The sequence below is a fragment of the Helicoverpa zea genome, chromosome 5 (genome assembly GCF_022581195.2).
Source record: "Helicoverpa zea isolate HzStark_Cry1AcR chromosome 5, ilHelZeax1.1, whole genome shotgun sequence".
Lineage (NCBI taxonomy): Eukaryota > Metazoa > Arthropoda > Insecta > Lepidoptera > Noctuidae > Helicoverpa > Helicoverpa zea.
Window position 1 is genome coordinate 6,776,307 of NC_061456.1, and position 15,229 is coordinate 6,791,535.

The following is a 15,229-nucleotide window of genomic DNA, read 5'->3' on the forward strand; positions in this document are numbered from 1 at the left end:
ATTGCTGTCCCATCGGGTTATGAGAGTGAAGGAATAGGGAGTGCACCTGTGTCTATGCAAATGCTTGTGCACTATAAAATGTCTTGCACGGCTGGCTGATCTCCTTAACTGAGAACAGCCGCCGTGGCCGAAATCGGCCGTGGACGCCATTAATACTATTGAATATAAGCGACTTACCTCAACTTCTTCCAAAGTCTGGGTCCATCTGTAGTTTTCAAGGTCACAGCCGTTGCCAGAATTAGGCTTGAGCTTGCCTTTTTCTTTTTCATCTTCCTCCTCTGGCTCTGCTGGTTCTGACTCCGAAGGGGTTCCATCACCACTACCAATTTCTGTTTCTAAATATAAAATAGTCAATTTCACAAAGAAAATGTACAATAGTACAACACATGTATCAAATTCCAAATATTTTTATATTCCAATTGAGGTGAACGAGAAAGAATATCTCTTGTGTATTACATAGCTCAATAGAATCATAAATTAAAATGGAAATTACAACATGCCAATGCTATTAATATCATTTAACAGAAATGCCCAATTGTGGACTCCAATTTGTGGTGGTAATTCTGCAGAAAATTGGCACTCAAAGTTACATAGAGATCAAATCCATTATGAACTATTGACTAATAATATCACACCTCTCTCTAACCTACAATCTGTAAAACGTAGCAATTCTTAAACACGCATTTACTAAAAATAACACCAGTGCCTTAACAATAAATAAGAGCAACACACTCAAGTGATACTCAATAAGGAAACTACAGTCAAACCGTTTATGGCGACATCCTTTAGAACAACATACCAGTTAAATTGACCAAATTCAAAGATCCTGGCTGAATGCTATTTGCTATACCTGTCACTGATTATTAAAACTATCGGGGCCTTACTACAAAAACTTTAAACCCTGTTTTACACTTGTCTAATAAAATTTTGGCTGCAAAATGAACCATATGTCAACGTCATAATTTGACATTTTTTTAGACAAGGCATAAACTGACGTTTAAAAGTTTTTGTGGTAAGACGGTCGGTTTTTATGACTAAATATGAGAAGTCTCTTCGACATTGTTATAACAGATTGTGACGTATGTACATACTGTTTTTCTTTTCTTTGTCAATGTCCTCTTGTATTTTAGCAGCCTCCTGGTCTGTTATTTCAGTTACAGATGCAGGTTCAAAGTCCTGAGCCATTCTTTCTTGTTCTTTCTTTTGCTGAATGTCCTTCAACCTTCTGTCTGCTTCCTCTTTCTCTCTTTTTATTTTATCTGCCTCTTCCTTTGCTTTCTTGGCATGAGCGTAAAATGTATCTTTTACAACCTACATTAACATAATAAAAACCATAGTTAAAAATAACAATTTGACAGACAATTTGAATAAAGCAACAGTTTTATTATTTACTTACTTGCTCCCATTCTCCTCCCTTCCCACCAGTAAAGAAATCTGTTTTCCTTGCAAGAAAACTGACTATTGTGCTCAGCAACTGAAAAATGGAATAAGTTGGCATATGAAATATTAATGGGCAAAATATTTTTCACATAATATAAATGGGAAGGTAACTCTTGACTGTCTATTATTTTCACCCATAAACAACTGAACCAATTTTGATGAAATTTGGGTCAGTGGGTCGTCTTGGGGGTGGTTGAAAGCAATTAAAAGGTAAACAAACTATTTAACAGTTTTGGAGAATTATTAGATAGAAAGTAACAGGAATAAAAAGGCACCAAAAAAAAAATTGCATTAGCTAATTGCATCTACCTTTACTATGAAAACCATAAAATGTATTGAGAAGAAACCTCCAATTTGTATTCAATCAATATTTAATGAGTTGATAATAGGTACAACCAAAAAGTTATCAAACAATAGTTATGAAGATCTTTAAAACTGCATTTGTCCTACACAGATATGTAAAATTGAAAATGGAATCCATCTCTTCGAATCCAATAGCATTTTGTCAGTATTATTCAATAGTCCTGCGGTAACCTAGCAAACCAGACTGTTGAGTCACATGTGATCAATAATCGCGGAGAACTTTGTAGAACAATCTAGAACTTGCCGATTAAGTTAACCTAAGCTAGCCTGTGGGAGTATAAGTACTATTGCCGCAATAAAAACGGAACAAAGAAAGCGAAATAAGGTTTTTTCTCGAAAAACTATCATACTCACATCCTTTACGCCACCTTCGTGCTGTTGAGCCATTGCTAGCAGCATCGAATCGAATCTTTCAGGATCGTTAGCCATTGTAAAGTAATATTAGGTACCAAGTTCTGAACAACGATCTAAACTGGACAAAAGATCCTTGCAATAACAATGATATTATTGTCTTTTTGTCTTCACTCACACGAGTCACGGCGTCGCGAGACAAACAAAAATTTTTGATGTTTCTTTTTGACAATTTGCATTGACATGACAAAAGAACTAACTGACAGCTCTGAAATTGACATCCACAGTTCTGACATAAAATGTTATGTTATATAACTCTGGAGTTCTCCTTGTGTAATTGTCTGGAAGTGACTCAGAGATGCAAAAGCAATGCAATGCATGGTTAGTTGGAAGTGAAGAACTGGCTGGGAGGTCATAGGGAGCGCCAGTGAGCGGTGTAAAACCAGACGGACGGACAGATTTTTCTGTTCAAAACTCATTAATTAATTGGCTTTTTCATGAATTTTTACACAAGTTTTTAAACAAAACATTTTTAAAAGAAGTTCCCAAATCTGTTATTCCCACTTTTCCAAACCACTTCGCTCCGGTGCAAACTTTTTTGCAAGATCAAACAGTTGCTACGTAATGTTAAAGAATAACCTCTGTCCCTCCCAGTCGAATCCTACCCTATGTAATGTATGTATCCTACGTAATGGTACCCTCTTTGAATAATGAATAATTAATGAATTTCATTACCCAAAGAGGGTACCTTTACATATAACAAAAACATCCTCGAGTTGAGAACCTCCTCTTCTTTAAAAAAGAAAAATGCGCGGTCGCAGAAAAACTAGAGCCTGTTCCACCAACATTGAATAAGAAAATTGTATCAAGTTATGAGTGCAAAAATATTCCATTACGTTGCTATTCAGTTAAAGTATTTTTTAAAACTTTGAAACAGGGTTACTATTCTGATAAACGAGAAGCAGACCGTGTCGTTTTCTAGTGTTGTGTGTCTATGGTTTTAGACCATAGAACCTAGCATTTTGCATTGCAAGAAAGTGAAAGAAAAAGACAGTGTCAAGCGTATGGAGGTCATGCCTTGCATTTTTTGCATTTTACAAAGTTCTTCAACAACATCTTGTAAAAACAAAAATTAACTAAAACTAATGTTTTCTGTAACTGTAATGAGCGTTTTACTACAGGTGGGTTAAAGTTTTCTTTTATCATAAAACTTGAACGGTTTCGTTGCAGTGTCATTTGTCAAAACTAGAAGTCAGCCTAAATAATTTTGTTTTGCAGATTATTCGACAGAAACCATAGGGATGGCTGATCAATTCTGTTTACGTTGGAACAACTTCCAGTCAAACATAGTGAGTGCCTTGGATTCATTGAAGTGTTCAGAAGATTTGGTCGACGTTACACTCACCTGTGAAGGCAGAAATATCAAGGCCCATAAAGTCATATTGTCAGCGTGCAGCCCGTACTTCAGGAATGTGTTCAAGGTGAATGACTTAGGACATTAATAACCTTCATATTTATACCAATGAACATGTAACATGTACACATATTCTTAGTTTTCTATTCTGTTGACCCTATTATTGTCAAGATGTGGAATTAAAGATCAGTTTGTTATGTCAACATAAGTGTGTTGTGTCAATGCACTTATTGAGTGGATCCTTGGATCTCAATAGTCTAGTAGGCACAAGAAACATGTTTATGTACTTATCAAGCAATTTTTAAATAAAAATTATTAAAATTCCAGGAAAACCCATGTCAGCATCCGGTTATAATACTGAAAGATGTGTCAGCAGATGATATTGTCAGTCTACTGTCTTACATGTACCAGGGAGAAGTGTTCATTGAGGAGAGCAAGTTGTCTTCGTTCCTGCACACGGCAGCACTGCTGCAAGTGAAAGGGTTAACTGGTGTCACTCAGCAGGTATAGTCTATTACATAAATAGTAATAGTAAATAAGCTTTACTTACTATAGTTCGGCCATTCAGAGAATGCGTTCCTGACACGTCGCGATTGAACTGACGACGTAACTACATTCATTGATTATTGATATAATAATGTTGTTTTAATGCTCCTCAATTGTTAAAACGGTAAACAACCAGCAAAAATATTTTTATCGTAACTGCAACGCCATTGCAAAGTTACGTCGTCAGTTCAATCGCGACGTGTCAGGAACGCATTCTCTGAATGGCCGAACTATAGTGAAAAAGCTCTTGTCTAGGATCTATCTATTTAACATACCTAATTACTTTCTCTTTTCTAATTTTTGATTAAAATTATATTTTTATTCATGGTATGATACCTTATTTATTTTACATAAGAGGCCATATGCCTCTCATTTTATATACATATAAAGAAACTAAAATCACATAAACAACAAAACAATATTTATAAAACAAACCATCTTGCTAAGAGATAGTTTTGAAAACTCCATATTCATAATTTTCTTGTCATTTAATTACAGAAAGAAAATTTCTCATCACCGAACACATCAAATAAACTATATACCCAACTTACCATATCATCAAAGCCACTTTTTGGTGCTGCTCATAAAGAAACAAAGCTGCCAGCGTTAAAGAAGAGACGAAGTAGTACTTCTGACAAACCTAATGATGTTAATATAGGGGAGGGCCCCAAAAAGAGTAAAGTTTTAGAAGCATGTGATATTTACACTAGAAGTAATCTTCCACAAACAAATAAACTTGATACCCCAGTGTTCTTACCAGAAAATAATATTGACAAAAAATGTGAAGGCAAAGTTGAACCAGCTACTATAACAGCAAATGGAAAAAGTTCTGCAACATCCCAGGTATTTTATTATTTAATTAAATTAATTATTATTTTGATTTAGGATAACATAATGTAAACCACAATAATAATGTATCATTTCTTCCAAAATAATGTTATAATAAATGCTTTATCATAATTTTACTTATTCAGGTGAATGCTCAAGGAGACAACATTCCGATTACTATAAAAACAGAAAGGACGGATGACAACAGCTCGCCTACTTTATCAATAAATGCCAACTCTGAAAATGATGATAGCCTTCCTGATTATGAAAACAGTATGCTTGCCAGATCCCTGCTTTCAGGTATGTATTAATATTACTTTTTCATTCTTTATTTAAAAAGATTGTATTGGATTTATTTTTTATGAAGGATTAATAAAAAAGCCCTAATTTCTGGAATTAATTATTTGCAGGGATCAATCCATCAAAAAGTGAAGTTAGTGCCAATAATACAACTCTCAAGAAAGTGTCAAATGTTATGGTGGATGTGCATTGTTCAACACGGCCTAAAGATATAAACACGGATACAGTAACTTTTACAAATGCACCGTCTAAAAGTCCTATAAAGACCATATTAACAGAAGAACTTCATTTTAAACCAGAAAAACAGTCCCCAAAATCTGATGTGGAATATGAACCAGAAGTGTTATTGTCAGAACATCAGGATGGTACAGACACTGAAAGTACTTACACACAAGATCAATCACAAGCTCTCCTGATGTTGGCAGGGATGTCTACAGTTCCAGTGTTAGGTGCAGGTGCCTCCACGTCACAAGGACTTGCACACCAACAGTCAAATCATGCAGCCATCTGTGGTGACTGTCCTCACTGTGGCATGAAGTACTCCAACCAGTCTGCGTTAAAATATCATGTCAGATTAATGCACTCGGACTTGACCAATAGACTATGTTGCTATCTGTGCCCAAGGTCTTTCACAATGCGTGAGACATTCAAAGAGCATATGTGGACAAGTCATGGTCAAAGGAATTAATTTTCATTTATTATTCTGCAAATATGTGCCTTAGGTTGTTTGTCATGATACATTATGACATTGGATAGACAACATAGAAAGCTGATGTGCCTTGTTAAACGAAAATCAATGCCTTGCAGTAGTGTAGTTTAGGTCAAAGGATGTAGTGTAAGAGACTGAAAGCTTTTGCTTGTAATTGAGAAGGAAATTTTTTATTAGAAATTTTTATAGGGTCTATTTTGTCTAGTAAAATCCACCCAGTTCAGTATTTTCAAAATAAGTTAGTTCAAGTGTACGGACACGAAATAACTACCTATTTGGTAAATTCGAGTATATTGGGTGCAAAAGTTTATGGTCTGTTTGATATTAATGTGTGCATTTTAAGGAACTGGTGTTGCTTCCCTAGCACCAGTCAGTGTTACTAAAAAGTCCGCTGACTCTATTGAAATCTGTATTATTGGCTGTATGTATTTAGTTTAGACTTTTACTTTGTTACATTAGGTTGTCTTAGTGGAGCCCAATCCTAGAAGTAAAATAAATGGCAGTTTTCTTGTATCGGTAAACAGTGGCGACAAGATCGCGAATGATGTAGTATAGAATTGAATAAATTATTAGTTAGAGCTGAAATATTTTTTGACGCTGATTTATGAATATTGAAGATTATATCAGAATGTGAATGTTACAACTGATAGATTTGTCAGTGACCTTTTGTTTACAAATTAATCTATGGTTTTACTTACGTGTGTACTGGAGGCCACGCTAAAGATATGAGATCTTCCCCCTTAAAGGATTCAGTCCTACATATTTGATTGCACATAATATGTGAGTAATATTTATATCATAAGAAAGTTATAATATATGAAGATCTTCATTGTTACTATAGGGATCGCGTTGTTCTGCAAGAATTATATTGGTCTATAAAATAGTCTTAAAGTGCATAACAGAGAGGAGAACTGTACAATTGATGCAGTAAAAAAATAGGTGCTTAAAAGTCGATTCGATCTTGATAAGAATTTCATTGTAAGAAAAAAATGCAGTGTGTTTTCACAATGCCAAACAAAAATCAATGATGTATAAAAATATTACATTTCAATATTTCGATTGATATTCCCTTATACTTGTTAGTTATCCTTTTATTGTTGAATACATTTTAATGTTTAATTAAGTTATTTCCAATATAAATTTAGCCACACACTCTGTGGATATTTTATTAAATTACAATATCTTTTGGAAAAATACCTAATCATGATATTGTAATAACTAGAAATTTCATTTATTTTTGGCGAATTGTGCCAAAATGATTTTATTGTAAGTTATTGAATTAGTAGAAAGTTTTTGGAATTTAAATAAGTTACCTTTAATTCTCTTGTTTTATTATAATTACTATTTGATAGTTTAAAATGTTAGTGTTAGATTAATTTTGGAAGTAGCTAAGTATGACAAGTCGTTACTTCTACTTAGTTACTTGTTATCTCAAATATTTTTAATAGAATGAATAATAATTGTTGATTTGAATTACTCCTGCGAATGCCATTAGTGAAAATTGTTAATTATTGTATGGAACATTACCTAAAGTTTTAGGTGTACCGAATCTAGATAGCTATAGGTATATTTATAGTTAAGTTAAATTATATATTATATTTGCGTTAGTATAATATTGTTGGATATTTTATTCAGAATTTTACACGATTTACATGATTTTAAATTATGTTACATATAAATAAAAAATATGCTTCATAAAAGTTTACATTTTATTTTCCAACTTGCTCCACCCTTTTTTTTACACGCCTCCCGGAGGAAATACCGTAACCGGAAGATCGCGTATTCCCCAATTTCGCTGTATGCGTGAACACTCAAACTTAAGATCAATCATTGCGCCATCAATATTACAAATACCTTGACATAATATTGTGCAATTTAATAGATGGTCTAGTGTAGAGCCTAGAGACCGCTGAACTACTTAGATGCAGCAGAGCATCTGTTTAACATGAAGCGACTATCTATTTGAAGTTCTCAAGCCAGCTACACTGGCAGCTCAATACCCTTTGGTAAAGGTACGTTTTGAATTCCTGCAGCCGACTGCAACTGCCGAAATTGTATTGCCACGTATGGCTATGCTAATTCTTTGTCTGAAGAACTATAATATAACATACTAGCCGTTTTCCCGCGGTTTCACCCGCGTCCCGTGGGAGCTACTGCCCGCACCGGGATAAAATATAGCCTATGTTACTCGCAGATAATATAGCTTTCTAATGGTGAAAGAATATTTAAAATCGGTCCAGTAGTTTTTGAGTTTATCCATTACAACCAAAGAAACAAAGTTTTCCTCATTATAGGTAATATTAGTATAGACAAGTAATAAAAACTGAAATAAGACAAAACATTTAGGGGGCACACCACACACAAGCTAGATTGTATAGCTCGTTTTTCAGTCAGAGTCAGTACCTATTTAGGTAATTAATCTACAAATTAAGTATCTAGGTACCTATCTAGGTAAATAACCAGTGGAGAAGCACGTGTCCAACTCGCACTTAGCCAATATTTTAATAAATAGGTATGTTCCAAAAACATTTCCTTGATGGGGCCATACCTAGCTTTAAAGATTTGATGAAGTTCTTCCTGTGAAATTCCAATCTTGCTACCCATTAGCGTGGTGGAAAACCGAGGAGTTTTGCACAAAATGAATTATGGATGTAGAGATAGACAACTGAATACATATAGGTAGGTAGGTACTTGTATTTAGCTAGCATGGGGAAACTCGGCGCCGCTCGATTCTCTGTCTACACCCCTATGAGGCTGGGTTGGCCCGAAAGCTAAGATATACGAGTTGTAGGTAAACTTAACTACCGTTTATGAAGTTTGAAGATTTAGGTAAAAAAAGAAAAATATCAAATCAATCTGTAAATATGATATGTTATTCATCAATCAAATACTTTTGTAAGTTAGGTAACACTACCAGTTAATCAAATACTTACCTATGTAAGTTAGGTAACACTACCAGTTTTGCCAGAAACCTAAAACCCTAAAATCAAAATGATTTAGGTAATTGCAACATTCTTTTATACTCAGGTAAGTTTCGATTATTTGCGCAGATAAGTATTTAGGTACCTACAGGGTAGCGCAGGCAATCAACAAATCTCCCTCTCACAGCAAGCAATAGCTCCCAACTCTTGCCGCTAAGGTAGTAACCGCTGCAGATTCTGTGTATCTAAAAGATGAGTGCATTATCAATATAGAGGGTCGCATTGCGGTTGCGGCACAAGAATCTGTTCGAACCAGATTCATACTATTCACGATTTTATTCGATCATTCCGATACCTATATGGCGAAATTATTCTACAACGCGAAATCTGCCTACCCCTCTGCGATAGTTACGAGTAGCATGATGGTTTACGGGGAGGGAAAACTCGACGCGCAAAAATGTAGATACTTCGTCACAACAATGAAATACCGCAACTGAATAATCCGATGCGTTGCACGTGATGAGCGCATACTTTAACACCATGGAAGGTGATTGACGGATTGCTAGCTCATGGCAACAACCGGTTCCCATAGCTGTTTGTTACAGCGAGCGAGATTGGATTGTACTATAGTTCGGCCATTCAGAGAATGCGTTCCTGACACGTCGCGATTGAACTGACGACGTAACTTTGCAATGGCGTTGCAGTTACGATAAAAATATTTTTGCTGGTTGTTTACCGTTTTAACAATTGAGGAGCATTAAAACAACATTATTATATCAATAATCAATGAATGTTATTACGTCGTCAGTTCAATCGCGACGTGTCAGGAACGCATTCTCTGAATGGCCGAACTATAGTACACTTTATGTTTTCATTCCATTGCCATTGATCGGCATGGTAACTAAGTAAAACTATTCGCAGCGATCTGCCACGTGAGGCCTAAGCGTACTTTCAAGACTACGAAGAAAGTTCGATTTTGGCTTTACTAGAAATATGGTGCATATTAAGTAGATAGTTAGTAGGTGCAGATAATATTTTTTAGTATTTTATTTATTTCCTTTATCAGTGATTATCCATGTGAATAGTTTAGGGCTGGTTAGTATGATAGCTATTCTGCGATTTATTAATTTAATATGATCTACCTACAGTCATGTAACAATAAATATTATAAATTCTTCAGGTGGAAAGTTAAATTTATGTACATAATTATAACTAAGTATTAGACGATAGATACGTAAAGTTAACGTAATATCAGATTTCAGCGCGCAAATGCTCTATCATAAAATATAAATTATTATCGTTCAAATGTATAACATTCACACGCGTTCGACACAAACAGTCGGCACATTGGTCGTATTGTAACACTAAGTTATGTACGAAGTGTAGGTAGACTGTGGGTAGGTGTAAGGGCGTTCGAGGAAGCCCCTTAATGCGGAGACAGCTCCACTGGGACGCTATTGATCGTCATCCGCCGTCAGTGGCCGAGGCGCCCCTATTGATTCGCCGCAATCTGCATGATAACCCGCGCCTGGCTTCTCTACAGTCACTACACAACATACATTAGAACACAATTACCGAGACACATTTACAGACGACATTGCTCTGATACGTTATCAATATCAACCACTTGTACTGTTATGACAACTTTTGGTTCCTAATTTCCGCGCAGTTTGTCTAAACTTTTTTGGGATAGCAGTCAATTTAATGATTTGATTGTTCAATGCTACAGTTACAAGAAAAAATAAAATTAGGGACTATCTAAGTACCTACCTATAGTAAGCTCACATCAACCCTTATACATATTTAGGTGGAATGATAATACCTTACTTACTTGTTTTTATGAAACATTATCTTTATTTTTAATGCCCTAGGATTGAGTTTTTTCTCTTTAATGAACATTTAAATAGGGATTAGATTTAACAGATAGATACCTATTAAAAAAGCTGTGAAAAACTAATATGTACTGTGTACCTAATATTTAGCAAGTTTAAGTATACTTAACATAATCATTGTTATCACTGAATGTTTAGTTTAAGGGAACCTTAGTTTTTAAATAAGTATAAGTTTATTTTTTATGGCTTATTCCACGAAGTTCAAAACTCTGTTCACTGTAAATATCTTGGGCAGAATTTTGAATGTTCGCGCCGGCGTAGTTGGTACATGGAGTGAACTCGCTCCCGTAAGTAACATTATACATAGCACTATGTACCTATACATAGTATACATAGCTTTAGAAGGATCTATCACACGCCGACCGGCCTACGTACTATCACGCTTTTTTCAATGTGGAGTTGCGCAGAACACAAATATGTCGATTCAAACGATTTTTGGTAGTTTTTAGGGTTCCGTACCTCGAAAGGAAAAAACGGAACCCTTATAGGATCACTTTGTTGTCCGTCTGTCTGACTGTCTGTCTGTCTGTCTGTCTGTCTGTCTGTCTGTCTGTCAAGACCCTTTATCTTAAGAACACGTGGACGTATCAAGCTGAAATTCACATGAAATACTCGGGTCTATTGCCCCTTTAGGCTGTGAAAATATCAAGCTTCTAAGCCAAGCCAATCAAAAGATACAACCGATTATGTCGATATTTTCAACAAATTCTCGACACTCGCAAAGGAATCAAAACCTACAGGGTACTTCCCGTAAACTCAGAATCTTGAAATTTGGCATGAAGCATTGTTATATAATGCAAATATAGGAAAAATTGCGAAAATCTCATTTTTTTTTGTTATATAATATAATAAAAATATTTTAATAAAATGAAACTTACTACCTTATTTCTCACGAACGAATAAAGGTACCAAATTGAAATTTATACCAAATGCCTAGGTCTATTGTCCCTTTAAGCAATGAAAAAATCAAACTTCTAAGTTAACGCGATCAAAAGATACAGCAGTTTTACCAACACCTTAGACGAATTTCCGTCACACGCTAAGGAATCAAAACCTACAAGGTACTTCCCGTGAACTCAGAATCTTAAAATTCGGCACGAAGCAACGTTATATAGTACAGATAAAGGAAAAATTGCTAAAATGATAAATTTGAAGTTACATAAAATATTAAAATATTATTTTTGCTTACATGACATAAAATATTTTTTTAATAATTATAAACTTACTACCTACCCTTTTTCACATGAACGCGTAGAGTAAAGTTTTGAATAAAAAGTGAAATTCATATCAAACACTTCTTAAATATAATGGCCTCTAAACTGTGAAAAATTTTAAATCATTCAAAGGTCATTGGGCACCTTAGTATGAAAACCATACCCACGGCGGATACGAACGAAATATAGCACAGTATAATGATAAAGGCTCTGATCATTAGTCGCATCAATGTGAACCATGGGAATCTAGAGAAAATCAGGTGTAAACATCAAATATTTTCCTCATTTCAATGGGGAATTTAAACGACCAAGTTTGACGGATTTGAGAAATCATTTCTTTGTAGTGAAAGAGTATACTCGCCGTTTATTTCCGTTGTCATCAGGTCAGGATCTGATGATGGAAATCCTGAGAAATCGAGGGCAACTATCAGAAATTGTAGGCATGCATAGGATTAAAACTTGATTCTCAGATGTATGTCTGGTGATACTTTCAAACAGTGAAGGTTTAGAGCTTATCTGATGATGGAGACGTGAGAAAGTCGAGAGAACTCGGTATGTTTTAGTTACGTCGTGTTTGGGCTTATATTATTCGTATTGACGAGAACTTTTCACAAAAGTTAAAAATAAAAACTTTTTACAAAAAAAAAAACAACTTCTAAAACAACAAGAAAACTGTTTATATGCATCGGTCTAGATCTCGGTGGTTAAATAAATATAGATGCATCCTCTAGACACCGACTTCTAGACCGATGCACCTAACATCTTTTTAATTTCTTTCTTGCTTTTGTTTTCTTGTTGCTTTTTTATATGTTTGAAGTTGGATTTGTTTGTAAAATGCTACAAAATAAAATAATGCCGACTTTATAAAACAAAGAAAGGGACAGAATTACACTTTTGTCAAGGCTCTAGAAACGTAAAGCCAGCAGCCCCGAATCCTACTCTCTAGAAGTCGTTGTTACAATTCGACAGCTACAAGTCGTCAGGCGGTTTCGAAAAAAACCTGAAACTGGGGCTCTTTAGGTGATTAATCCCTCAAAAATAAAAGATCCCATTCCTGCAATGGCTGCTTTAACCCAAGTTAGTAGTGAATTCTCATCACCTAAAATAAAATAAGCTCCAACACAAGGTTACGTTATAAATTGTAAAGGAGTTCCTATAACTATATCTGATCTTAGCTGTCGATCCCACAATGGCAGTCAAACCTATCTTTGTGGAAAGTCTTCGCCAATACGAATAAAATAAGCCCAAACACGTGGTAGTTGCAACATACCGTTCGGGAGTTCCCTTGACTCTCTGTAGTCTCCATAATCAAATCAGCTCCAAACCTTCACCGTTTACCATTACCCTCAAAAATACACTCACATGTCTGGTTATGACTCGATGCGTGCCTACAATATTCAAGAGTTGCCCTCGATTTCTCAGGGTTTCCAGATCCTCATCAGATCCTGGTCATCCGGATAGGCACCTTCCTTCTTTATGAAATGTCTTTAACAATAAAAACTAGCATTGCAACCTGTACAATCCTCTGAAACTGCTTGTCTTTTATATTTTTCAAACGATCCTGGACATTCGTCTCCATGGAATTTTAATAAAATATTTATATTCAAAGAAACGTCATACCATTCTCCACGATTTAAAACTACTTTGATTCATGTCCGCCACTTTTTACAAAGCGGGTCAGATATGCCCCAAGACCTTTAAGACATAATTAGTTATTTTCAATCAGATTTCTGAATGATGACTATAAAATGTTGTATATAAATAACTTCAATAAAATAACTTTTACAAGGTACTGGCCTACTATTTTAGTTATATTATAAAATAAAAAATATTAACTATTTTGACTCTCACGAAATTACCATAACTATGATTGTTCTGAACTGAACGGTTGGCGCGAAACTCACTTTTTATCTATACAGCATTTGTACGGAACCCTCGGTGCGCGAGTCCGACTCGCACTTGGCCGGTTTATTTCATATAAACATATATGTAAACTTAATGGAGTTCATTTTCCTGGTAACTATATACTCCATACTCTAAGTATGTTTTTGAAATAAAAATCTCTGTTGCTAAAACTGGTAGAGCACATTAGCAGGAGTTACAGGAGCGCAGAAAATTTGCCTTCTTGAAAGTTGATACGTCTTGCATTGAGTTATCAATGAACTTCCTTCACTGATCAGCAATTTATCTCCAATATTTCGGTATAAAACTTCGGCTTAACTAAATATCGAGGATTTTAAAACTGTTTACGTTTAGCTTATTAGATGTAGCCGATATAATTTATGAGTGATCCATTTCAAAATGCAACCTACATAGCTGAACCTACTTATAACTATCCTAAATGGATTAAAAATCATAGTTACACTTTGCATTTATTCTCTAAACTTTCTGTAATTTTGAGGTATAATAACATTACCTATTAGATATTCTTCGCAAATGATATCTATTTCTAAGAATACCCAATTACCAATGAACGCAAACTTTGAACGGTTTAAAACCAACCGCCCTAACTTCAAAAGTTAAAACAGATAATGAATGTATTAGGAACTACAACTTTGAATATTACGCAGCTGGCAACTTGCAATAAGTATGATGTGACTGGGGAGAAACGTGATTGCAATGTTAACAGAAGTAAGTTCGTTCATAACGGCTGGTTTTATTGAAAGTAGTGTGTGGCAGAGGCAGTGCCAGGCGGAGGACGAAGGGCGCGGGTGATGCGCCACATGATTGTCGCCGATGTGGGTCACTGCCGCCTACGCGCAATTCGATAAAACTTTGCAAGTATCCACCACCTGACTGTACAAACAGAGCGCAACTCCTCCAAATATTTCAAACTAAACTTTTTTCCTCGCGGATTCCAAACGACGGTAGATACTGCAGGAATCTGCGGAAGCACCACTCGCAGACATCAATAACTATAGCGAAAATCGTGCAGGAAGACTTACAACACTTAAAACTTAAATAAAGTAATGAGAAAGTAGCTACAAAGTGAGCGGGTATTTTCCCTCTGGAATATCGAGTGAAAGTGTGTAGGTACTAATTAATAGTGCAAAGTATCGATCAATCGTTTCACCATGGTTCTAAATATAAAATTCCGTCGGGGAAGACAAAGTTCGCGCGCAATACGGGCGCAGGCAGGTAGTGCGGGCGGCGAGGGCACGCGGCGGGCGGCCGCGGGCGGCGGCGGCGTATCGATTCCGCGGCGCCTTCAGTCGGCGTCCGTCGAGCGCCGCGCTGCGCCGAGCCGCCGG

General features: G+C 35.7%; 2 protein-coding genes across 3 annotated transcripts in view; one reads left to right on the plus strand and one right to left on the minus strand.

The window, feature by feature from the left end:
• The window catches only part of LOC124630335 (nuclear migration protein nudC), a 30,022-nt gene extending 27,632 nt beyond the window's left edge, over nucleotides 1-2,390 (minus strand). Inside the window, exons 1-4 of one of the 2 annotated variants that reach the window (XM_047164198.1) lie at nucleotides 2,158-2,390; nucleotides 1,397-1,474; nucleotides 1,092-1,311; nucleotides 178-329 (exon numbers count right to left, since the gene is read on the minus strand). In XM_047164198.1, coding sequence (XP_047020154.1) covers nucleotides 178-329; nucleotides 1,092-1,311; nucleotides 1,397-1,474; nucleotides 2,158-2,232 — 525 coding nt within the window. In that variant the 5' untranslated portion in view covers nucleotides 2,233-2,390. Of the gene's footprint in view, nucleotides 1-177; nucleotides 336-1,091; nucleotides 1,312-1,396; nucleotides 1,475-2,157 lie in introns of both variants that reach the window. The other variant, XM_047164197.1, reaches the window with a different exon arrangement.
• A 786-nt stretch (nucleotides 2,391-3,176) lies between these two features.
• LOC124630545 (longitudinals lacking protein, isoforms H/M/V-like) lies at nucleotides 3,177-7,651 on the plus strand. The gene is made up of 6 exons (XM_047164498.1): nucleotides 3,177-3,335; nucleotides 3,433-3,635; nucleotides 3,896-4,072; nucleotides 4,613-4,957; nucleotides 5,089-5,242; nucleotides 5,353-7,651. The coding sequence occupies exons 2-6, from the start codon at nucleotides 3,456-3,458 to the stop codon at nucleotides 5,928-5,930; spliced, it is 1,434 nt and encodes a 477-aa protein (XP_047020454.1). The 5' UTR covers nucleotides 3,177-3,335; nucleotides 3,433-3,455; the 3' UTR covers nucleotides 5,931-7,651.
• The last annotated feature ends 7,578 nt before the right edge of the window (nucleotides 7,652-15,229 follow it).